This window comes from Hippocampus guttulatus, chromosome 2 (genome assembly GCF_054856545.1).
Source record: "Hippocampus guttulatus isolate MCC_2025c chromosome 2, RoL_Hgut_1.0, whole genome shotgun sequence".
Classification (NCBI taxonomy): Eukaryota; Metazoa; Chordata; class Actinopteri; order Syngnathiformes; family Syngnathidae; genus Hippocampus; species Hippocampus guttulatus.
The window spans coordinates 11042791-11069502 of NC_141262.1; the positions used below are offsets into that span (position 1 = coordinate 11042791).

Consider the following 26712-nt stretch of genomic DNA (forward strand, 5'->3'; position numbering starts at 1 on the left):
CTTGTTTCATCCATATATTTATTTATAAAATGTACAACCTGGTAAAGTGATTGTTACTTAATTACTTCAAGCAGGATTACATTAGCAACAGTGCATGATTGATGATATACAGCGTAATGCAAAGGACAGAGGCATGGATTAGATGGCATGTGCAAAAGCAGCCCTTCCTGACCGATTAGTTTCTTTCACTCCGATAATAGCCGATTTAACGTTCCGAACGTTCACAGACTGAAGGAATACTAAATCAATACCACTGACACTGAGAAGTTACATGCTCATGTGTATTTCACTTCTTTGTGTCGTCCAGTTTTTTTTTGGTTTTTTTTACATGCAAGTGCTGCAGCGTTGACGACCTCTGTGCAGTTTACGGTCCCTAATGCATTGGATTTAGTTTGGCACAGTTTTGTTCAAGTCCGCGTCGCCATGGAGCCATATGTCGGGGAAAGGCACCCAGTATCAACAAGCTACACAATGCATCTCTTGCATATATTTAGAATCGGAAAGAAAAGAAGTCAAATCATCACATCTGAAAGCAGCCCTATAATCAACATGGAAGGACAGTGAAATGCATGGAGTCAAAACAAATCAGCCTTTACAAAGTGATTGCATAAGTTCAAACTGGACAGTCGCATTGTACTTGAGTAATCGTCATCACGTAATCTAATCAAACTACACAAAACTCCTGCTGCTTAAAACACTGCAACATACTGGACACAGAGCATATATGATAGAGCAACTAGAATATGTCATGAAATACAAAACAACAGTATGTACACAAAGTCAATTATTTTGGCTGGATTGTTACTCGCGAATCAACATGACATGACAAGAAAAGCAACACAGAGCAAAGCATACGCAGGCGATCATCTTGGCACGCTATAAAACATTTGCTGGTCCAGCAAACGCTTCCCTTTTGAATTCTACTGCAGCTATAGTACAAAAAACACACTTTAAATACAGATTTTACACACACTATCTCATTTCCGTGCATAAAGCAGTACAAAGTGTTAAACGACATTAACACACACTGTGTGTTTGAGTTGAATAATCAGTCTGGGCTTCCTATGGTTAAATCAACTCCACATTAATATGAAAGCACAAGGAGCAAACAATGCACTGACTCAAAAGGTTCTTTTTGCTTTGGGGAATTAATATTTTCTCCGGTTTAGAAAAAACAGAAGGTGGACAGATGATGCAGTCGCCTGCGGAGAGACAGTACAAAATAATGAAATGGAGGAGGTAGATATGGTGTCTCTGCAACCAAGCCAAGCTGCAGAGTTAAACGGTGATCACGTTTCCTCCCTTCGGGACATTAATCAATTGGATCTCAGGGGAAACAGCATGATTACAAATTAAATAATAATGCACTAAATACTTCATTCAATACTCTCTACGAACAATACTGGGGAACAAAAAGAATATTTCGACTCTTTTCCAAGCTGCTCTTTCTTTGGTTTTAGCGAGGATTGCAATGATTCGTCTTTGAAACCTCGAGTCAAGTGTTTCAAGTACCGTGATGTCCACAGTGTAATGCCGAGGCCACATCAAGGCGGACGTGTGCGTTGTTGAGTAGAACCCATTTATGGCTTTGGATCACGCTCATTTGGCTCTGTGACAACATCAACCCCTATAAATAACGACAACAAATGATGGTGACAGTTTGCGTCCACATCACACCACAGTGTGAACGTGGCTTACACTCAGTCAATGCAAAGCGCGGGCGGGCGGGCGAGCGAGCCTCGGGGACGGGAGGAGGAAGTCCTATCTTAATCTATGAATTGGTTTACAATAACCCAAAAATATTTTTCGTATTGCTGCTTATTTTGAAGACACACAAAATCCTTGCTCCTGTTGTTGGTTTTTAAGCCTCGACGGCCGCCTGGCCATTGCCGTGGTACTTGTAACCATTGGCTTTGGCGTGGTTGAGCGCTTGCATCTCCTGGCCGGTGGTCCTCTTGTCTCGGGCCTCTTTTTCCCTCATTAGGGATCTGCGGTGGAAAAACAGGTAACCAGGCAACAGGAAGCCGGCCAATGAGAGGATCAGCAGGCCCACGTTGATCTGAGGCGATAATATAAATGTCCGTGTTAATGCAGTGCCATCTCATTGTGCACACAACCGAACCAAAGCTGTCACAAAAATGCATATGCAAGTTTATTATGTACCTTCTGCCACCTAGTGGAAAAATATTTATTTGTTTATTTGCCTTTCGCAGTATGTCGCTGGCATAGATTGAATGAAGATGGATCAAATTCAGTAAAATCCAGTCGCATCTACTTTTTACTACTAAAGGCATTTTATTAGTTCAACACAAAAATTGATCCAACATGCATTTGAATTGATGTTGCATAGGTTCTTATATCTTAATTCCAAAAGAAGTCCCAGCTAAACATACATCCATTTTATTTTATAATGGTTGTTATTTTGAAGTTTTTTTGGATGCGCTGGAGCCTTATCTCATCTGACGTTGGGTAAGGGACTCGGTATACAATAGACCGGTTGCACATGTAGACAAACCATTCACACCTATGGGCAATTTAGTGTCTTCAATGAACCTGTCATGCGCATGCTTCTGGAATGTGAGAGGAAGCCGAAGAAAGCCGACGCAAGCACAGGGAGAACTTGCAAATTCCACACAGGCGCTCATGAGCTGAGACTCAAACCCAGAAGCTTTTGATTCTTCGGTGGAAATGCTCAAAGGTGCTATTAATGTTCATTGATGTCAATTCTTTGAATGGACGGCTGGCCAGTGTTTTTCAAGTCCCGATGGGGAAACATGTCCTCACCCAGTGTGGGTTTCCTTTAAGGGGACCGACCATGGCGATGAAGAGTGGCTGCTGGAGCAAGGCTACCACAGCACTAATCATGGACTGGAGGCCTGTGAGTGTGCCGAAGTGGTTGGATGGGTAGCTGTGATGGGAGAAACAATGGATTTGTTACCAAAAGATGAAGAAAAAAGGAAGTATGCTCACCGCACGCGATGAAAATCAAGTGAGGATGATTGTGAATGAAACACGGATGACAAACAGGACTTCCAAATCAGTTGGAATGAATTATCATTCAAACTTTAAAGGAGAAAAGCTGGAGCAACACTTCTGCTTTGACCAAGAGCAAAATGCATCATTGTTTTATTTTCGTAAAGGCGGAGTTTCTAAACATGATCCTGGTTCTAGAAGCTACACTCACACAGCAGCATAGAGGCCTCCGCAGCAGGAATGGATGAAGCCTCGGACCATCGTGTGAAGGATGAAGGTCAGGATCTAGCAGACAGACGAGAAAAGAAGCAAGCGTTGGCGACTGACTCCCGACAAGCGACTGTGAGCGTTGTCGTATTTGTTTCACGTGTCTGCGGCACCTGTAGCGGCAGGCTGTCGATGAGGGAGCAGCAGCCGAAAGCGATGAGCAGCAGGTTGGTGAGGATGAAGGCCCTCATGACGTTGGTCAACTTCTGGATCGTGCGGTCTCGCTTGGTCCCACTGCTTTGCCTGAGGGGACATAGGCAGACGAGTTTAAAAGCCACCAACGATACAAAAAAAAATATCGACCATCAGAGTCTGAAAGAAGTTTTATTTTGAAAATGAGGTTTGGGTAAAATAGGTTTTCACTTGAATTGTACTTGCAATTCTTGTTCAATGAGGAAGGACTGGTGGATTAGTGCAGAGACTCTCTGCCGCTCCATGAAAACATTGCTCGGTGTGACACGATCTGTGGTACCAAAAGATTCAGACTGCTGCATTCGATGAATGCTAAATGGTCTTGAACTTGAATTGCGCTTTGACGCGGCATCAAGAGCAAATGGGGTTTCAGTACCTTTGCTCAAGGACACTTCAACATGGTCACGTGAGTAGGAGGGAGAATTGAACCCTCATGGACAACTTAGTGTGAGTGCAGGGCTCCTCAGACTTGCGGCCCTTTGATCACTCGCCTTTTCTCCCTTGTCAATGCCTTGAATGCGCTCATTCTCATTCATCGAAGAGGGCAAGGCTGTGTTTCCTCTGGACAGAACATTTCCTCGAGATCCACTACCTCTTTTCACTTCCTGGTGTGATGGGCTTGTCCTCCTCACACTCCTTCATCTTCCAGTCCATGATGTAGCCAATCAAAGGACACGTGACGAGGCACAGCAGCTGCAGGGTGCCGAAGATGGATGAGTAGAAGCTCACTGAAAGACAGCGCGTGAAGTCATATCGTCAGCCAAAATGAGGCATTTATGCGGCAGGTCTTGATCAAGCAACTACTGACCTTTCTCTGCGCTCTCAATCACCAAGTCTTCCGATGCTGTAACGCGTGGGGTGGGGACAGTCAGTCAGTAAAGGTAACTTGTCGTCCGGGACAATGAGGAGATGCAGCGACACTCACGGTTTTCTTCGCTGTGCATCACAATGAACTCCAGCATCTTGTTCATGGCTCCCATGAAGAAGATGATTCTCAACTGCGACATCCCCATCGTGACCAGACTCCACAGGAAGATGGGGGAGAAGACAGAGCGCCGGAAGGGAACAGCGTCTTGAGAGAGGAAAAGGACACGTTTCATGTTCAAAAGCAAATCAAGTGAATTCAGAGGTCAACTAACGCACTATATTAGGAACAACCGCAGAATGTAATGAGATCCAAAACAGATGTGCAATTGAGACTTTCTCCCTGGCTAATGTGGATGCAACGCTGCTACCCAATAACACACATATTGTGTCATTAAAAAAATGTTCTCTGGTTGTCTTTTGCATCTCATTAGGTTGTATATCAGTGAAAGGTGATTGTGGGTCCTTGATGTGCTTCGCGTGCTTTTGACCTACTGGGTCCAACATTGCCTCCATTGGGAAGTTTTTCCGTGGAGAGTTGGATGTCACCATTTTTTTCCCTCAGTCTCTCTTCAACAGCCTTCTGGTCTGATGATGGCAACACTTCCAATGTGAGGATCTTACTGTCAGCCACAAAAACAAGACAAAAAAATGTTGGGATTAAGTTTGTCATATTTGGAGCCTGACATAATGCAGGACACTACGCTCTAACCTGTAATCAACTTCTTCGGGCGTCGGGAAACCTTTGGTGGGCCAGTTGAGGAAGCAATTAACAAAGACGAACCCGGCAAGGCCCGCCCAGGACCACATGATCACCTCGAAGGACACGCCGGCATCGTAGATGAGCTGGAGGGCAGCGGAACGCAAAAATGTATATATATATATACTGTATATGTTTGCATTGATTCCAACATTAAGTGGCACCACCATGGTCTTTACCTGCATGTTAGCTATTAAAAAGTTACCTTGACTCCAGGGAAGGTGACAGCAGATGAGGCATATGAGCCGATCATAAGAGACATAATGGTGGAGCTCATTGCGCCAAACATATTAGGCAGCTGGCAACACAGAAGAAGGATGAATCAAACACATGCTGAGTCAGAAGCATTAATAAACAAGATACAGATTCAACACAGCTATTCCATTATCTATCTATCTGTCTGTGTGTCTGTCTGTCTTTCCTAATCAGTTCAACGTAGCTAGCTAGCTGCTGTATCTCACTCTCACTCACTGTACCCTTCTTTTTTCTTTCTATCTACCTCCATCTCTCGCGCTGTATACCACTTGGTCAGTTTCTCACTGGTATATTCTTCTTTCTGACCTCTTTTTGCACCTCCTATCTCCCATTTTCTTCTTTCAGTCTCTCTTTATCCAGTATCTCAATGAAACGACTTGACGGAGTATGCTTGTCTGTAATGTTGCTGTCTTGTGAATATTCTGTAGTTAATGAAGTGTTTTTCGAAAAACCAACGCCTTTGTTCTTGTCCTTTTGTCTCTTTCTTTCTTTCAGTCTGTCTCTGCACCGCTGGTTATTTCTTTCCGTGTCCTTGGAGCGATAAGGGATGAACATCCCATTTTTAAGTGTTATCATCAAATAACAATCGATCTTCACCTCAATAACAAACATTGTTCTTGAGGTGTTATGCAATTTAAAAAAATGAAGGGGTAACCCCCCCCCTGCAATTTAAAAAAATGAAGGGGTAACCCCCCCCCCCCACACACACACACTTTTTTCCTTTGTTCTGTCCTTCTTTTTCTATTTATCTTTCTATGTCTTTTGTGTCTTTCTTTCTTTCTGATTGTGACCAGCAGGAGGCAGGCAGCTTCTGCCTTTCTTTTTGTTTGGTTTCTTTGGGTGACCGTGGTGCCAGTATCTTCTGTGCAAGTCACCCACAGACCGCACAATTCTATAACAGCAGGTGTGCACCAAATGAATGACTCTGTGAGTATGCCAGTCAGTTTAACACTATTACAGTCGGTCATGTGGACAGACAGCAGCAGACCTCTGATCTGACTAGATGCTGACCTCGTATGACCGAGTCAGACGATGCTATACGTCCACTCATTTTGCAGTTTCTACACAGTCTCAGTAATGGCGGATTAAATACACTGATGAACGGCTGGCACCAGGCACCAAGGCATCCCCACATCAGGTTGACCTTTTTACAGTAATAAGCCGCTTAGCTCGCACGACAAAGCCTCCATTGTGCCACTGGCACACTCAGTGTACTTTAATTGCAAGTTTTCAGCGGGCGAATGACGATTATGAGATCACATGTGACGGATTGTAGGTATGCTGCCCCACGAGCTCTCTATTCTCGCTAATTACCTCCTTGAAAATCAAACTATTTCCATGACTAGGTTTTCCCAACTCTTGACTTCATCAGCTAGTCTTATTCCACCTCTTTATAGAAGTGGGGTCCAAAAACGTTAATTATGATTCAAAACAACAACTCCACACTACTATGCATCCACTTCCTCCACCACAAGTGCACATTTGAGTCACGGGCGAGCTAGAGCGTAGCCCGGCTGATTTTAGCCACGTGGCAGTTGACGCCATGGGCGGTGGACAGCTGATCACAGTCGACACTACTTCCCAGTTTTTGGGGCACAGTTTTTATGGACAGATGCCCTTCTTGACTGCAATCTAGCCTTGGGACTGGCCCCAAATTCTGCTGGCTTGTTTCCCCAGAAGCTAGGTAAGCTTCCAGCATCTGGTATTCCCAGGTGCTCTCTCATCTAAGTCCTAAACAGGCCTGACCCGCCGCTACAGAGTACCCATACCTGATAATGTTATTACGTCTTGCAATTGTGATGAAAAGTCTTTTTATTTTACTTGAGCAGTGCAGCGGCTTTGTGATGGGTGTGTGGCTGGAAGCAGAAAATGGATATAGACTGTACAATGTTATGTATATCATTACATTGTACAAGTTTGTGGCTGGAGATCCCCCAGTCAACATTAACGAAGAGTTCTCATATGACTTGGGTCCGACCGGTGTGGATGTTTTTTTGAGGCCCATCCCAATTCTGATATTTGGTGGGATAAAATTCGGATAAACAATCGATTGGCAGATTTATTTTGAAAAATGTATAATTAATAAAATAACTTTTGGGGGGTGTCACTTTACGCCTATAGCAAATAAAGATACCAATTACTGTCAAAACTTTTTTTTTTTTTTACAATCCTTTCTCCTTGAGTGTTTGTTTCACATCACAACAAAAAGAAAATGTAGCTTTTTTGGCCGATTAAAAAAAAAACATGTTTGTTTAAGTGTCATTATTTTTGCCTTATGTTGTAATGTGTGAGTACAGATAAGAGCAAACGTAAGAGCAGAGACAGAGCGTCACAAAACCTTCCAGGAACTTCGCGGCGTTAAAAAGCCGACCGACGTGAAAATGTCAATGTTTTCCAAGTGTTTGTGGGGGCAAGAGCGAGAGCTGACACAACGATGATGATGATGGCGGTGGCTAAGCAGGAAATTCAAAGCTTTCCTGAGGATGTCGGAGGGGCACAGAACACTCATCCTCATTCATGGCTTCTGAGAATAGTTGAAGGCCGTGAGCAGTTTCGTGCTGCGCGATTTAAGACTTATCGAAGGGTGGCGAGAAGGCCCTCGGCACACAGGTGAGTTTATATCTTTTACTAATGTTCAAGCCAAGTTATTCCAGCCATGTGCGGTTTCACAGCCGACAGAAGTCTGCAGCAAGATAAAGTGTGTCTGCACTCATCCATGTCTGGCATTGATGGTGTTCAGTGACGTACTGAGGCTCACAAGGGTCAAGCGGGTAAGAGAAGTCAGTCCCAAATGCAGAGTTGGCAGCTCACCTGTCAGCTACAATTACCTCAGGCTCTGCTCCTGGTGGGCTCACTCACCTGAGGCTTGTCCGACCCTTGCAGTGACTTTAATCACCGCTAATCAATCAAGACAGTGGGCCAAATTTCAGGTTTAATGATGCAACACTGGATTCGAAGGGGAAGTGGAATTCAGTGGGAAAAAAGGGTTTTCGGATTAGTAATAATGAAGGATGAAAGGAGTGTAAATGAGTAAGGACGGAAATAACCCCATAAAGCGGAGACTCCCCTTAAGGCTAAACAATCCTAATTTGGATCAGCACAATGATTCAGGATGCGGATCTAAAGCTAATCATTTAGCCTTTGCTTCAAAGTGAGGTTACTACAGGTTGGCGGAGAGTAATCCTTGATTGAGAATTCGGTTGATTGTGCTGTTGCTTCACATTCAATAGTTTTGTTGCCTGAAGAATCCCGCAACGATATTATCTGTGGGACATTGAGCTACTTCCATCTCAACTCCTCTAGGCAATTCTTCAATGTAACACTGGCATGGGAGCAGGCGTTCTGAGCATTCAGAGAATGATTCACACATCTCATTCATTCATTTTCTATACCCTTTGTCCATACTCACATCCCATGCCGTTAAAAACGACGTAGAGACAAATTATTTCGTGGTTAAATTTCCCTCATCGGGGAAATTCACTGGATCGCACAAAATCGCTGGAAGCTATGAAAAACTGAATTTAAGCAATAGCAATATGTTCAAGTATAACAAAGTCATATGAACAGTCTTCCGCACTGAGAGAGGACTGATGACACTGCCCGCATGGAAATCAGAAAGAGTGAACCACTGCAACAGCATTAATGTAAAAAATATTATGACAGTAATATGATCGCTACTATTTGTAGTATTGTAACAACTGAATGGAGCTAAAAAATAAACAAGGCTTAAAAATGATAAAATGTTATTTCAAATTTGAATCATGTAGGTGATAAACAAATATATCCCAGCAAAGCCTAAGGGGACAGATCCGGCCCGCCACATGTTTTTGTGGCCCACTAAAGCAGAGAGAGTGGGTCTATGTTTCTTGCTAAATCGATTTACTCTTTTCATTTTGGTAGAAAATCTGGACTGACATTGTCATTGTTTTCACCCATTCACCATTTGATCCACTTATCCGGCCAAAGGTAGCGGATGTGCTGGAGCCTATCCCAGCTGCCTTCGAGCGGTAGGTACACTCTGAACTGTTTGCCAGCCAATTCCAAGGCAGACATAGACAAACAACTATTCTCGGTCACAATCACACCTAGGGACAATTTCGAATGTTCCATTAACCTGCCATGCATTTTTTTTTTGGAATGTGGGAGGAAACCGGAGGGCCCGCAGAAAACCCACGCAGGCATTGGGAGAATATACAAACAGTGCACAGGAAAGCCAAGGCCGGAATGGAACGCCGGACCTCTGGACTGTGATGTCAAAGCGCTAACCACTCCACTGCTGTGACGGTAATTAAAAAAAAAAAAAAAAAACGAGAGCTAATGTAATTTCACCAAATCTCTTTACATAAATTGTACTATATGGTATACAGCTGTTTAAAAACAGGCAAAATGTAAAACGTGGCAGCAAATCTAACCTTGAAAATGTCTTCAAACTTGGCTACCGGTCAACACGAGCTTTAATTAATTTGGGAAGATCAATGCCGGAGATTAAAACAAAATCCTACAAATCCTAAAGTAGTTTACCCATTTTAATGTCAGGGTGCTAATTAAATGGCATATATGCCACTGTTTGGTTCATATTTTGACAAACATCAGTGCCAGCCATGAACATCACCGCACATCGTTGCTGAGAAAGTATGGAAAATGGCAAAATGTGCTCTTTATTGCATTGTAGGGAAAAAAAAATCCTCGATCCACATCTTCATCACTTTCTCTGTTGATTGCAACAAATCCATAGTGGGAATTTGTTTGATTTGACAGCTGCAGCCCTTCTCCCAATGCTCCCAGTGGGAAACACCAAACGACAGCTGATTAGTGCCGACCGTGGTGAAAAACTCTCCCTCGCACTTCGCCCTCCTGCTGCTCCTCCACACTTGGACAAAAAAGTTGAGATGATTGTTGCTCGATCACAAGTCGTTTTTCTCGTAACAACAACATGAGACTTCTGAGACCGGTGCCTTTACAGGGGCTCCTGCGTGCATCCCTGCTGTGTTTTTTTTCTTAATATTTGCTGAGCGATGGGAATTGTGAGAGCTCTTGTAGTAGAGTGTGAAAGAACACGTTCTTTTTTTCCCCACTGGTGTGTGATACAACAGGCCCCCAGAGGGAATTCCACGCCTGTGAAGACTCTGTCACGAGAGGCCTGTCTTCATTCCTGCAGTGCCAATGTGAAGCACTAAAGCCAAACCAAGCATGATTATTAAGAAGGGAAGGTACACCTGAAATGTTTGCTGGAGGGTGTGTGCTTGTGGTAATCGTTTGGCAGGAAAGCGTCACTTCCAAATGAAATAACCTCCACCTTGTTTGAACTTTTAAAAAGAAGTCTTAAAACGGTTTAAAATATATTTTTTATTTACTTTTTTAATTAACGTAGACAGAATTATGGAGCCCTGAAAGATTGTGTTTCCTCAAAAAGATTTGTGTTTCCTTGCAATCATAACACCGTTTTTTGGGGGGGTGGGGCGTGCATTTTTTTTAATGACTGTATAAGTACTTCCAGGTGAACCTATTTTATTTTATTTCAGTGTGAATTTAAAACCAACAATCCAAGTCCTCTTCCATGACGCTATTCATCTTCGACATACTGCTGTTTGTCAAACAGATGCACATTGGAGGTTACAGTTGCCAAACTGACCGAGAAATAGATAAACACTCTTTTAAAAAAAAATTAATGCGTTCCCTTGCAAATATTGCCCCCTGGGAACACAAAGATGTGTTGTTTTCCATATCACCTTATTGGCTCCGTAGTTACGAAGTACATGTTTGAAATGGGAATTTCAAATGGGAACTGAAAGGTCTCATTCAAGAAAAGCAAACTGTATTTGGGCGAGATGCTTCCAATCAGGATCTCACATGAGACTCTAACTCGGGGGTGGCCAACCCGCGGCTCGTGAGCCGCATGCGGCTCTTTGGCTGGTTCATTGCGGCTCCCGGGCTCTCACACGACAAGCGTTGAAAACGCCTCGGCAGCGGCGATGCCATTCAAACAAGGCGCCAACTTCACAGAACGTACTCCCCGTCAGCCTATCATCAATCCCGTTACTTGATTGACATAGAGAGCAACCAATCAGATGACTGCATCACTGCTCATGTGCAAACAACGGCGCTAAGCTAGTCAGCGAATTACCTCTGATTTTAAGGCAGGGGTGCCCAATACGTCGATCAGGATCGACCGGGAGCCAGCGAACTGATCCCAAGTTGACCGCAAGGGGTGGGAGGAGGAAATGCGTGGGGAAAAAAAAGATTTGTTTGTTTGTATCTTGAGCTTTCATTCATTTTCGGCCCGGTCCGACTGTTGCTCATCGTGGTGTGCGTGCATATGTGTGCGAGTGCACTGGTGGGCACCCGCGTGAGTGCGAGCGTGCGTGTATGTGTGTGTGTGTGTGTGCTTGCATGTGCGCGATCGGGTCGTTCGTGAGAAGTTGGTCGCTTCAAAAGTCGATCGGTGGACAAAAAAGGGTGTGTGTGTGTGTGTGCGCACGTGTGTGCGAGGAAGGGTACGATGTGGCTCTTTGCAGTAACTCAGTAAAAAAATTGGCTCTTCGTCTCTGACTGGTTGGCCACCCCTGCTCGAACTCCTCCAAACAAAAATAACAACACTGTGGATGTCATTCAGTTCTGGATGGTGGGGAGGGGAAGATTCAATCTAAGGTTAAACAAGGACAACTCTGTATCTGTGTGTGTGTGTGTGTGTGTGTGTGTGTGTGTGTGTGTGTGTGTGTGTGTGTGTGTGTGTGTGTGTGTGTGTGTGTGTGTGTGTGTGTGTGTGTGTGCGTGCGTGTATAGCCAGGATCATCTTTGTGGAACAGAGATCAGCAACAGTTATGTAAATAACAGACTGTCGAAGATAGAAATATTAATACGCAAAATTGACAAACAAATTCTAAATGTGATTATGGAATTGTTCATCAACTGTTAAGGGAGTTGATGGCAGGAGTAGTGTTTTTGGAATGTGGGAGTACCCGGAGAAAACCCACACAGGCACGGGGAGATCATGAAAACTCCACACAGGAAGGTCGGAGCCGGAATCAAACCCTGCACCTCTGCACCGTGACGTGGACGTTCTGACAAGTTGACCATCGCTGCCTCTCTTGGTGAACGTATGTGTAGTATTAATATTTCGGCATACATTTACAATGCTTCAATCATTAAAAGTTTGTTAAAAGTGAAGGAGTTTTTCTTATTTCTTGACCTTGAATCTTTAATAAAGCATTTTGCGATCAATGCATGTTTCAGACTGAAGTGCATTCATGTGAGCAATGTGCAAAACATATCGAAAAGTTTGATAAAATACTAATCTGTCTTAAATTGAAGTCATTGGTACATATCGGGCATAGTGGGTCCTTGGTTACCCTGCCAACCACGTTAGTGCGCTATGATATTGGTGGGACAGCCAGGACACCTTTCCAATTATGTCAGATTTAGCATCTGTGCTTACATAATGGGTGCCTTTCAGAGTTGGGTGAAATGTTTGGATATACAGTAATAATAATAATAATACATTTTATTTATAAGCGCCTTTCAAGACACCCAAGGACACTTTACAATAACAAAAAACACAAAACAATACGGGTTGAGCAGCAGCAGCCAAAACGCGCCAGCGTTCACTCAACCCGGAAGTCAGAAAGTAAACAGTAAACACACTCAAATGTTCAGACAACCTTGTCTTGAAGACATGATTATGATTTCAGCACACAGATGCTAGCATGATTTTAACTTAATTTAGGGTATTAAAAATAACTTGTCCCCCTTCCCCAAGCATGTCATGTGCCCCTCTGAAGGCTGTGCTCTGTCGACAGGTCTGTTCCAGTGCCCATGCCAAGTAAAGTATCTTAATTGTAAATGGCTCCAGGCTGGAGCAGGCGGACGCTCAATCAAGTCCGAGCTTCATCTGCCAATATTCAGCTTTCAATCTCTTTTTTTTTTATTTTGTGTCCATTTCATGTGTGCTAAAACACATGGACGGACGCATTACACAGCCACATGCATGAAGACAGAATTGGTTAATTCCCGACTGATCCACTAAAGAGAAAGAAAGGGGAAGGGTAGGAGTCACGGGGTTGAGAGAGGAGAAAATGTGGCCTTGACTATTTGAAATAGAGGTGAGTGGGCCGAGATCAGGCGGGCGGAGGGTGTGCGGCTGAGCGAGCGCAGCTATTGGTGGAGAGGAGGGCATGGAAACATACGCTGCTGCGGGGACAGTACAAACCAAAATACTTGCCAAGCAACAGGAGGCGCAGCAACGGTAAAATGCGCTCGATGACTGTTCTTAGCAGCTGACACATCACACGCGAGAACACGTGTTTGATGTAAATGTAAACACAACACACACTGTTGTCTCAGCTGAGGCAAACAGAGGCTGCGGCCACACTAGCTACCAAAACCTGATAAAAGAAACACCGATTTTCTCAGTGTAGCTCTTATGCAACGCAGACACTTGAGTTGAGGCTTTGGCAAGTTTAACGCAAGCGGCTATCAAAGTGTACGTTTCAGCGTCACGTCAGCTTCACGAGGAAGATCGGCACGCGCTTGACTTGGAACGCATGTGCCATTGAAAGCATAACTTGATTATGATTCGTACGTGCTGGCGACCTTCCCGTTTGGGACACTTGTCGTGTACTTTGGCACCTCTAAACATAACACTAAATATTTGGAGTGCACTGCATGGTGGACACTGAGCAGCAGCAGTTCGAGCAACTATCATAAAACAGGGCAAATATTCTGTGACATGTCTGTTGACAGGTGAAGGATTACTGTATTTATCATTTACCAATGTCACTTCAAACCTGGGGAACTTAAATGAAAGCAATCAACTGGAAAGCCAGTGTTTGATGAAACTTTTTAATACTGTGCTTATCTGGACTTATGAGTTGTATTTGTTCAGTTTACTTGTACTGCATATCAAATCAGTTTTCCCGATTGACAATAAGGGAATAAATGCCATTAATCTGTTCCAGCCACCCAGAAAACACACATTTTTTTCATTGCATGTAATTTCATAGAGAAAAATCATATGGTACGCTAAAACAAATATAAAACACAATAAGAAAAATTCAAGAACTAAACTAGTTTTACAAAGTATAATTCAGTCACACAACAACGAGGGACCTGACTTACGGGTTTTTTTTCCCCCCGAGATCATAGGGCCAATATTTTCACTTTTGCATGGGAGCAAAAATTATAGACACAAGACTGGTTTGCACATCATCTCATAGTGCAGAAGTCATGGGTTCAAATCTAGCATGTTTTTTTTTTGTTTTTGGTGAAGACTGTTTGCACATATGCTCCTGCGATTGGCTCGTGGAAAATTCAAGGTGTACCCTGCCTCTCGCCCAAAGTCAGCTGGGATTGTCCCATAAAAAAGTTGTTCGCCTAATGCTAACATATTATGAAAACGCCATAACGGTCAACAAATAGCAGCTATGTGCACGGACATATATGAGAACCTGGATAGCTAATGCTGCCTCCTCGCCTTAGCAACAAGTGAAGCCACAGCAGCCATCTTATGTGTCGATTTGCTAAGAATACCAAGCTTCGAAAACACTTGACTTCTCTGCTGAATTTTGATGTTATTTTGTCTCCATGGAGAAAGTGCCACAGTGTGTGGCGTACAGCTGTCAGTCTGCGAGAAACACTTGATGCACAACTCATTGGGAAGAACGCGATTATGAATGTTTTCTCATCAGGTATTTCTCTGAGTGCTACTCAAAGAGTCATCTGTATCATGTTGTCAGAATCATCAACAATGAAATGAAAGCACAGCCGATCAGGGTAAAAAAAAAGTTGCTGCAAAATATAAACGTAAACTTTGTAAATCACAATACTCAATACCAATAGTAAATTTCGTTCGTTGAGCAGCTCTCATTAGGCCATACAGGTATAATAGCGTAAAACATGCACTGATAACAGCATTTTCGGTGAAAATCGAACAGAAACTGTCAGTAACAGTCCCAATGCAAGATGGCAGACCTATGGCTTCAGCCGTGAGAGGCCAATTGTGAGTCCAGCTTCTTATACAGTGTACGTCTGTGCCTGTGTGTTGGTGTTATAACTGTTTGAGCAACAAATATTTGAACACAAACGGTGTAGCAATACATGTAGACAATGTAAAACTCCTCAAAGACTTATGCTCTTGATGATCTGCGAAAACAGGTCTAGAGTTGACATCCTTAATGCTTAGCGCCCCTGGTGTGATGCCATGAACTCGGCGGTTTCATGACTTGAAAGGCAAAAGGTTCTGAATAGTAGAATCTCAAGGGCCTTTGGCATTTTTAAGTAAAGGCTGCCCACAACGACATATGTGTAAACTCAAGATTAGGATACTTTGTTTTCTGTTGATTTTTTGATTCTGTGTGTTACCGTGAGCGAGGTGAAGGTCAGACAGATGCCCCCGAAGCCATTCATGGACAGAGCCAGAAAGATGAGTGCCGACAGTGCTGCAAGGAAAGAGTTAAAGGCAAAAATTGTCATCGCATGTTGTCGCCCTACGCTGGGATGGCCACAAAGGTATCTCATTTCACCGTGTCGAGAATGTTGTATGTGTTGATGTGCAATTTCGAGTCCCACGCCTCGATGCCAAAGCACCATGTAATGCCGTGACTACTTTCATAGCAAGCTGCTTTTCATATAGAGAGGTGAATACAATTCAAAGGACACATAAACCACTTCACATTAGGTACGCCTGCTCAATGTAATACCAAAGCTGTTTTAAAAGCTATGCCTTGAATGTGTATTTCTATGGGTTTTAGTTGACAGTTTGCGTCACATTGAGAGGTTTTCCTAATACACGCCCGTCTTGAATTCAAATTATGGGTGTGACAGTCAAAATATGACAAACACTAGATACTAAGAGTAAAACCACAGAAATGAAGACAGTATTATCTTTGTGATGGCAACATTTTTTACCATCTCTTGTGTTGGGTCTCATTGGAATGGGCAGGTGTTCCTAATGAAGTGTCTGGTGAGCACTGTTCTGATTCCAATGGAGGCATATTTAAAATCAGCTCATGCTGTAGCGGTGACCCACAAAACTATGGCTGGCTTGCCATGACATCATCGCGTCACAGGCGCATCTTTTCATCATTAATGTTCAGCATGTGAGCATTTAATGTTTCGCTTCAAGCTATTTCACTCATCACCTTCCACTTTCCATCCAGATAAAATTGGGAGAGCAGAATGTGGCAGAGGTGAAAGTTATCAGAGCTGATGGGTTTAATATCTGCCACGTGTATGTAGTTGTGCGCATTTGTGCACTCACTTGGTGGGTTGTAGGCAGATACGGCCATCAGAATGCAGGAAAAACCAAAACACGAGCTGTAACAAGAGAGAGTACATTGAAACCTCCGACATGTGACATCATCTCATCACTGCAACCATCATAACACTTTGAAATGTGTGTCAGAGACAGATTACTCATGAATGTATGACGGTATGCTGTGTGACACGAAAGTAGCAATTGTGCAACTTGGCCGGCACACATGTGAATATTAACGAAAGGTGGACGAGTCTGTATTTGCAATTCATTTTGGTAGGTAATGATGAAACATTGCATTTCTCCGTCAACTTGTTTCCTTGTTTATTTTTTTTTTTGATGTTTGAAATTCCACATTTGCCAGGCTCTCTGTAATAGTTTGCTAAACACACACCCAAGTCTTTGCACACTCCTGCCACACCTTGGCTCATTGACAAACAAAAGACAAAAGTCCCTACTCCCACTTTGGGAATGCAATCGGTTTGCTTTTTTTTACTACTGCAGTTAGACGTACTATATATATTCTCACTTTGTCATTCATTCACCCCACATTCTCATGAGTGCTGAGTCAGAAATGAAATATGCAGAAACATTTAAATCATTGAAAACATTTTCCTCCCCAATTAAATGCAATTGGTTCCGCTCATGTTGTCTGTTTCGTGGAAATTAAACTCGCCAGTCAATGTTTTGAAAAATAGTTGCTAAAGCGGTCAGAGAAGTAATTTTTTTGCAACCAAATGGCTATTGGTTGGCAACACTGCTTTTGTAAACTAGCTATATATACAATATATGGGCAACTGGTTAGCGCATCGGCCTCACAGTGCAGAGTTACAGGGATCGATTCCGGCTCCGGCCTTCTCGTGTGGAGTTTGCATGTTCTTCCTGTGCCTGCATGAGTTTTCTCCGGGTACTCCCACATTCCAAAAACATGCGTGGCAGGTCAATGGAACACTCTAAGTTGTCCTGCGGTGTGACTGTGAGCGTGGATGGTTGTTCTTCTATGTATGCGCTGCGATTGGCTGGCAACCAGTTCAGGGTGGACACCGCCTACTGCCCGAAGACGGCCCGTGAGGATAAGTACTACTTTACCTGCCCATCAGGCGAATAGGGCGTGGCCCAAACTTGTCCATCAGGATCCCGAGGGGCAAGGTAGTGGCGCTGAGCAAGAAAGAGCCAATGGTGAAGCCCAGATTCAACATCTCTTCTTGGTCCACACAGCTGAGCCACTCCTTCACCTCGCCGTCGGAAGAGTTGCCCAAAGAAACCACCACTGAATCGTTTTCTGCGGTTGTCACACAATTGAAACGCATGTCCACAAATAAAAAGAAGAAATGACAAACACCTTCTTTATACATAAATACATACATACATATATAGATGTCTGCACTTCGGATCCTATTAATGTAATTTTTTAAATGCCAAAAATGGACAATATTAATAACACGAACAAACAAACAAACACACACACACACAAATCCCCCTCCCCCCCAATACCACTCACAGTTGACTTGGCACTATTCGAGCGGACTACCAGTCCCCCACGATCAACTGGTTGAGTACTCCTGATCTACAGGTATTTCATTTGTATTGTTCTTGTTTTTTTTTTGCACATGCTTATTTATACAATACTTTTCAATTAATCAATGAAGGCAAAAAGCTGACAATAATCTTTTGTGGTCAAAAGTTGCTGAAGAATTACATCTGGTTATGAAATATGAGTAGGGGTTATTTCTAATATGTAATTATGATGCCACGCTATTTTTACAGGAGATTTTGGGCTATTTTGCACACCTACAAAAGTTGCCGAATATGATTTCTTCTTCTAAACAAATGCAGAATAAGTCATCTTGTAGCAGGGACTCAGTCTGACAATTCAACCAGTCATGAATGATTACTGACATTGTCACAATAAAAAGTGACAGTTTATTTTAGACAGAGCAATCGGTGCGAGTCACCCAACTTTCATGCCAAGTATCGTGAATAGCTTCACAATGTCCATCAGCGGGGCGCACCTGAGCAAAGGTGTGAGTAAAAGCCCTCTCGCTTCAGCATGATGAGTAGCGATCCCCAGCCCAAAAGCACTGCCGAGCACAGCAGATTCTCAATCACCGCCGTCACCGCCATCCACCAGCGCCTCCTGTAGGCCTGGAGGAGAGAGGGCCCCATCGTTGCCCTGCGACACAGGAAGAAGCAGTGAATGGCACGTTATTAAGTCTTCCCAAGGCACATTTCAACTTAAACATTAGAAAAACGCAAGGGATTTGCTTTAAATGGCAGCCAGAAGAGTAAAACGTTTCTTTGGTTTACGCTTAATGTATGTGTTCACCAGCTCGTTGCGACGCACCAGCTAGTTCCTAAACTAATAGGCTAGGTCCTAGTAATAATAACTAAATAAGTCACAATTTCACTGACATCTCATGTACTGTATAACATAATTAGAAACAAATCTCCAAATTCACTCTACAGGGTCTTTAAATTATTTCCCAATGAATTCATTTAATTACAAGGCAGGAGGACACAAGGAACACCATCGTTTTCCTATATTTCTAAAAATGATTACGATTCCAAAAATAAAAAACAGCCAGATGCAGATGTGCGTATGGCTCACTAGCCTCACCAACTTGCCTTGTAAGTCATTATGAAAACTCTTGGTGTAACTTTTATTGATTCATTTCTTTTTGATATATTCATTCCAAATTGGTGAAAAAACACCCTTCACAGTTTTCTGCATCATTAGATCGTCATTTTAACAGTTTGACATGCCAATGTCTTTAAATGCCATACAATATCACAGATTTTAAATGCAACGCCCTATGATCTGGATGCTGTACAAATGAAAAGTAATATCATTTGATATTCCACTTACTACTTTACATAGAATGACAACATTTTCTGTCTTTCCCTAACTCGGCCCCATGTAGTGAGTCGTTGTTTTGTCCTAGTTTGACACCCTTGACACCCGCAGAGACATCATAAGGGCAATGTGTGCACATGATTGCGCCGCCACGAGCACATGTGACCTTACCACAGCAAGGGATGGGCCAGAATTGAGAGTTGTTCCACATGCACACACTAAAATATAAACACCCACCCTGTGACAGATGATGTTACGGAACAAACAACATCAGGTGGCTGGAGAGAACACACACATTTCTGCTCACACAGGACAGGTCACTCCAACCCGGGACACGAATGACCAATACAGTCGTGACCACCTTGACAGACACTCTCTTTCACTCTGTCACCCACACAAAGATGGAAAACATTTCAAGAGGAAACATGAGTCCAAATGTAACCGGCTACATTCATTCATTTAGTCTTGACCAGGATGGGAACGCAGGGAAGGAATTATTTGGCTGTGAGAGAGTGACAAATGTGATGAGGACTCCTTCGAGTACGTGTTCTATTTTTACAGAGTAATGCTGACGTGGGAGACCTTTTACTATTAGTTTTATGAAGTCCTCCGGGGACCCAGACTACAGTGCTCCCTTGCTGTACCATAGATGTTGATGCAATCTTTTTTTTTATGGGTATACAGTGATTCCTCGCTATTTTGCGGTTCGTTTATCACGGCTTCAGCGCATCGTGGATTTTTTCAAACATATTCATAAAAAAATAATACTAATAATAAGTCTGCAAAAAGTCCGCAAAAGGTCCGCGAGAAGCAGCGAAAGTCAGCAAAACAACAGCGAGTCATAGAGTGCAACATATACAGTACTACATCTACAGTATATGCTTACTGTATTTTGTTATTCATAAACTAAACTAACTTATACATGTTTAAATCTATTAGTATACAGCATTAAGTCATGTTAATTACTTCAAAATTGACTTCTACATGCATGTACTGTATTCCATTAAATTTGGCCTTATAGATATTATGTACATGTACCAATATGGAGGGGGGGCGGGGTTGCTATGTCGCAGATTTTCGTTTATCGCGGGTGGTTTTGGTCCCCATTAACCGCGATAAACGAGGGATTACTGTACAGTTTGCTTAATTGACTAGAGCCGCAACTTGGGATTTCATTTGAGAGAAGGGACTGGATTGAATGGTATCCCCAGCCATCGGCTCCCCAGGCGATAATCGTACCAAATTGCATGCGTGTGCCACCAATGACCAAATATGTGATCATGAGGCGAGTGTGTAATGTGATTATTCACAGTCCAGCAGGCTGCGATTGTGCTGAAAAGAGAGTTCCAAAAGGGGGAGAGGTTGTTTTGGAAGTGACACTCCCATCCTACTACTACTCTACACACACACACACACACACACACACACACACACACACACACACACACACACACACACACACACACACACACACGCACAGCAGCTGACATCAAGATATCAGTATCTTAATCAACCTATGAATTGTCAATCTGCAGTGTTGCATGGGTCAGTCACAGCACAGTGTGTATCACTACGTTCTGAGTGTCGCACATGAACAGTTGAACAGTGATGTGTATTCATACTGAACAAAAATATAAACACAAGACTTGTTTTGGGTTTTTTTGCTACCATTTTTTCTGAGTTGAAACCAATCTAAGACCTTTTCTATGTAGACAAAAAGTCTGTGACTCTTAAGTATTGTTCACAAATCTGTTATAGTGAACACATTTCCTTTGCCAAGACACTCCATCTACCTCACAGGTGTGGCATGTCAAAATGGTGGTTAGAAAAGCATGATTATTGCACAGATACTGTCCGCTGCCCATCCAATACAGTAATGGCCTTGTCCAGTAATGGCCAACTGTTTTGTCGTTCACGATGGTTATGCTGTCAAGACTGCCAGATATCGTTCTATGTCTTGGACCCGGTAAGATTTCACACTACAAGTCCGTCACCGACCAGACCCCGCCCAGTTGTCAAGAGCTTCCGTCAAGCTTTAGTCCATCGGTACAGGTCCATCGGGGAGCTGGAATGAGCAGTTGTCGTCATGTCGACGGCAGTATTATGTGCATGTGCATTGTTTCTATGTTCAGAAAAAAAAGTCTGGACCCAGTCCCAGATGCCTCACGACCAATTGTTGAGTACACTACATGGGCTACAATGCATCAAGAAACCCCAAAATCAACTACGAGGCACTATGTTTACGACACGTCGTCACCTCAAAATCGGGCAACATTCGTGTACCGTAGTCTGACATCGGCATAAGATTATCTAGATAAAGAAGAACTGCTCACTAACACAGATTTAGATAGATTTGTGGACAATATTTCTAGAGCGCATTCATTCAGTGTTAGAGATTTCAGTTCAGCTCATTAAAAATGGATGCCGCAACAGTTTTGCATTTATATTTAGTGAAAGAAATTTCCTCTATGCTGCATGTCATACATAAAGCATATTTGACAATAAAGATGACCTTGACCTTGATATTATTGTTAATTTTAGTATGTTGTACATCACTTGGGTATCATAGGTCCCACAAATGATGCATTTCGGATGAACACACAGCTCAAAACAGCAAAAGGTTGAAAGAGTTGTCACAGCACTGTGAAGTGTGTGTGTGAGTGGGAAGGACGCACACCATATTAGGAAGCTGTTTCCTGAAATACATGCACTCTCCGAACCAAATGAATGATGCAATGTTGCATAGATAGATAGATAGATAGATAGATAGATAGATAGATAGATAGATAGATAGATAGATAGATAGATAGATAGAAAAAATATTATGTAGCATGATGCCATATTACGGCTAGCTAGCATTAGCTCAACTTTTTATGGAATCACATGTTCCTGTAGCTTTGGTTATGTTGTGAATTGAATAACAAAAAAATGCTAACCAAAAAAAAAAAAAAATAGTATGTGGGGTTGTTTTCCATTTTAGACACACAATATTTGAATGCCAGAAGCTGGTGGTTTCGAAACTGGTATCAGTTACAACACATTCAACACAAATCTATTCTTGTGGCCAATAATATTAAACCATCCATCCATTCATGAGGTGGACGTGCTAACCGGTCGCTCACTGTGCCGCCCACAGTATTAAACATATCTCTTAAATAAGGTCATCGAAGGCAAAGAGCGTATTTCTCTTGAGTCAGTTACAGTTAGGGGAATGCAGTGGGCTGGGGCCCGGGCATCCACCTGGTTGGGGAGGCATTCACAGTCCCCCCATCCCGTCGTTGGAAATACATTTATAGGCATGTATTTGGGCGATCGATAATAGATGAATGCCCATGCAGAACTGGCATACTGCTGAGATACAGGGGGCATCAGCTTCAAATTACTCCGTACCCCATCAAAAAAATAATTTTGGGATCATCAAAAATGGCCATCTGCTCCGGCAATCTAATCAGCTACCCATGCTACTGATTGCAGTCGTCTTTCAGGTTTATGGTTCACATTACTCAAGTTTGCTGCTGTGTCTAATTTTTCCATCCAGTCGGACCCCAATATGTAAATTAATCAAGATCAGGTCATTTATATCGCCCCCATTAAAAAGATGCCACAAGATAGTGGCAACGCACTTACTGCATTCATTTAAATGAAGCTCCTCAATGCACCTCAACATAGTTATTGAACACAATGATTCACAAGATGGCACCAAAACAATTCTTAAAAGAAAAAAAAATGTGAATAGGTGAATTTGAGAAAGGTAAACTACAACTATGCGGGGTGTTTCACTGCGTCTGTTTTCAAATGAACAGAGTAAAAAAAAAAGTTTTAACAAATACTCGTGTAAAGTTCAGACACCTGAAAATCTGACTTAAATGCTGTAACAAAGTACTTTGTTACTTAACACACCTTCTCATGGCCATAGCTTCCCCACCTCAGGTTTGAGGTTATGTGAAGACTAACTTGATGGTGCAAATAGTGTGTAAAGCAGTGATTCTGGCATGGGTTGGCATGTCACACTGGTGTATTTTAATGTTGGTCGTGATGTTTGGTACATGGAGAGCCAATATTTGTTTTCAGTACTCCTTGGTGTAAAAGGTTTGAGAATCACTGATGTACAGTATTGTTCTATAATGATTCTTCTATTATTACGCAATGATGACACGTCTACCTTTTCAAGTCGTTTCATTGGTGCTCTCATTCCCATTCGGTTTCTGACCTCGGTCACTCGTGTTTGTGGATCACTGCGTGATACCCAAAACAACAGAGACAGAGACAACCTTTTATCCTCGCTAGTTTCCGAGAAAATAAACGCGACCCTAGGGGCGTTCAAAGATTGGGACACGACGGATCCCAGATGCTGAGAAACAGCTGTTTCTCCGCGGTTCCGGTTACCGAGATCCACACAGCGGCCTTAGGACCCGTCCCGGGACCAGCTTGCTTCACGTGCAGGCCCCAGGCTAGTAATGTATGCCGCACCGAAACAATCCAGGCGCTATACATAGAAGAGGCCTTCGGTTGTTAGTTCCCTTCCAAAATACACATGCTTGAAGTCACTTAAAGAAGACAGGAAAATGGCAACTGCAAACATGTGCGTTCATCGAGTTTCGTAGTTGAGGTGAAAAAAGGAATTTGAATGTCTCTGGCACACATTCATTAATTTCAATAAGATTAAAAATTATTGGAGTTGCATGCAAAGTTTATGTTCAGCCAGTTCGTTGAAAGTTATTTCAGGAAGCTTAACTTCAAAATACCACACTTTACAAGGAGTCAGTGTGGAAAACGCGTCTGCGACCACTTTTTTTTGTTCCGGTTGTTCCTCGTGGATATTAATGAGGCAAACAGTATGTGTGGGTCCGATAAAAAGTGACTAGTAGAAACGTTTATACTTTGTTACCTGAGCGAATACAAATGTTTAAAATCCACTATGTTCGAGTTTTCCAATGACATAATTTTACCCCCTCCCTCATGGTCACTTTCCACACAGGCAACTTCATACTTTTTTGTTTTCCTTCCTTCTCTCCAGCTATTGACAAGTTAAATCATACCATTGTTGAACAAGTGTGCGATTTTTTATAACGCTGTGTAAAGTTAGTACGTAGTATAAATGCCACGTGTGGTGAAAGGCAGTTGCGTTCAAGGCGCCACTGAACACACAGCGGCATCCCGATGGAGGAAAAAACGACTTACTGTAGTGGTGTAGCTTATCCCTGAGGAAGAAGTTTGTGAAGTCGGGTAGTTTAAGACTTTTCTTTGTTAGTCTAAATAATATAAAAATAATACACGTACTTATAAAGTATGCCCGAAAAAATTGTAATCAAAAAAAGTTTCTTCCGTTTCCGCCTGCTTCCTGTCCTGTTTTAATTCCAGAAGAGACCACGCTTCTTTTGTCTCGTTGGTTTCATTTCAAGCGCCCCCTCTTTTTCCTAATTTGACTTCTAATCCCCTCCCTCTCTTCGAGGCATTGCGGCAGTTAAAGGGGTGGAGAAAACTCACCACCCATCAACCGTGCTTCCACTTTTTTCCTTTTTTTTTTCACACTCCTCGAGACGAATGTCAGCAAAGCGATCTGTAAAGCAGCCATTCAGCCAAGGAACCATGCTAACTCTGTTCGGTCTATATGATGGATAGAACGCTTTCTGACAATCATAATCAATACAATACACTCAAAAGCAATGTGTTACAGTCCTGTGGGCCATTTCAGAATTGGAGGGCAATTTCTGAAACTATAATAATCCATGCTCAAAACACAAAAACGTGCGTTTGTGTGAATTAGAGCTGTTGTGAGACAAAAAGTAATTGTAGCTGTAATAAAAGATCGTTATAATTATGGAAAATGGCTCTTGAGCACCTCAAAAAAAAATTCTCTCTATCTTGATATGTAACTTGCATGTCATTTTTGATTCCTAAAAAGTATATTCCATAGTATAAGCCATTTAGAGGTGTCAGAATTGATTGTTCAATCGACATCTAATAATCATCAAATTAATCAACTACTGTACTCTTTTCATTATCAATAATGCGTTTTGAGTCACTGTTAAACTTGAATGATTCTCTGATTTCTGTAGTGCTTCATGAAAACACAATGATTATTTTTTTTCTGTTTCATCCTAATAAGACATTTGCTAACATCTGCTTTTACTTTGGAAAACGATGTTCATAAATTTCCCACATTTTCTGACATATTATGGACCGAACCAGTGACTGGATCATAATCATCCATCCATCCATCCATTTTCCGAACCGCTTGATCCTCACTAGGGTCGCGGGGGGTGCTGGAGCCTATCCCAGCCGTCTTCGGGCAATTTGTGGGAATAAAAAAATAATGGCTAGAGTAATTTTGAATGAAAATAATTGTAATTTGTAGCCATGGTATCAATAACCTGTAGTTGATATGGTGAACCTGAAGCAGCCTCAACTAGTAGCCTTATTAATAAGTTTCCAAGAAACAGTTCTCAGTTTCAAAAAGGTTATCAAATACAATATCACACCCTCATGTGTAATGTTGCTTTATTGTTGCTTATTTGCTTTTGGTCAATCATCCAACAATGCAAAATAAAGAACAACAATCCGTTAATGAAAAGTAAAGAGTGAAAAAGGTTTTGCAATCAACTCAAACACAAATACATCTCTATCTCGATTAATTGGTGGAATAATCAAGAGAATAATTGCTTCTTAAAGTTTTTTGATTGTAACTGCCTGAGTATGTTACAATTTGTAACACTGTGTTTAAATACAGGGCAAAAAAAAATTTAAATGTCCAAATACAATAATTCTATTAAACGTAGTTCCAATAAAAGTTAAACTTGTTACTCAACAAAAGTTTGAAAACAATGAGTTCCCAAAGATAAAATGCAAATATATTGTACAAAAAAAGTTAGATATAACTGAGCTGCATATGCAGTGATTATTTGGGACACCACTAGAGGGAGCCTGCATAGCACACTTTGAGAATCACTGATCAAGATGAAGAAGAAAAAGGGACCTTCATGACTCATGACATCCATCATCCATCCATCCTTTTTCTGAACCATTCTTCCTCACATGGGTTGCAGGTGTGCTGCAAACAGTCCCAGCTGTCTTTAGGCAAGATGAAGGCTTCACCCTGAAATGGGTGCCAGCCAATCTCAGGGCACACAAAGACGAACTCACACTCACAGTCACACCTAGGAATGATTTTGAGTGTTCAATTTACCTACCCTGCATGTTTTAGGAATGTGGGAGGCAACTGTATTACCTGGAGAAAATTCACGTGGGGAAAGCTTGCAATCTCCGCAGAGGAAGGTCAGAGCCTGGATTTGAACCCAC

At 42.4% G+C, this 26712-nt stretch overlaps 1 protein-coding gene across 1 annotated transcript; it reads right to left on the bottom strand.

Annotated features, from left to right (window-relative positions):
- On the bottom strand, positions 1 to 24799 carry slc43a1a (solute carrier family 43 member 1a). Its single transcript, XM_086136367.1, has 15 exons — positions 24595 to 24799; positions 18572 to 18732; positions 17649 to 17841; positions 16566 to 16621; positions 15668 to 15744; positions 5262 to 5354; positions 5009 to 5142; positions 4792 to 4919; positions 4358 to 4504; positions 4241 to 4276; positions 4025 to 4160; positions 3354 to 3483; positions 3185 to 3258; positions 2785 to 2908; positions 1 to 2059 (listed from the first exon to the last, which is right to left on the bottom strand). Exons 2-15 carry the CDS (start codon positions 18723 to 18725, stop codon positions 1862 to 1864), a joined length of 1680 nt encoding a protein of 559 aa, XP_085992493.1. The 5' UTR covers positions 18726 to 18732; positions 24595 to 24799; the 3' UTR covers positions 1 to 1861.
- Positions 24800 to 26712: the final 1913 nt, after the last annotated feature.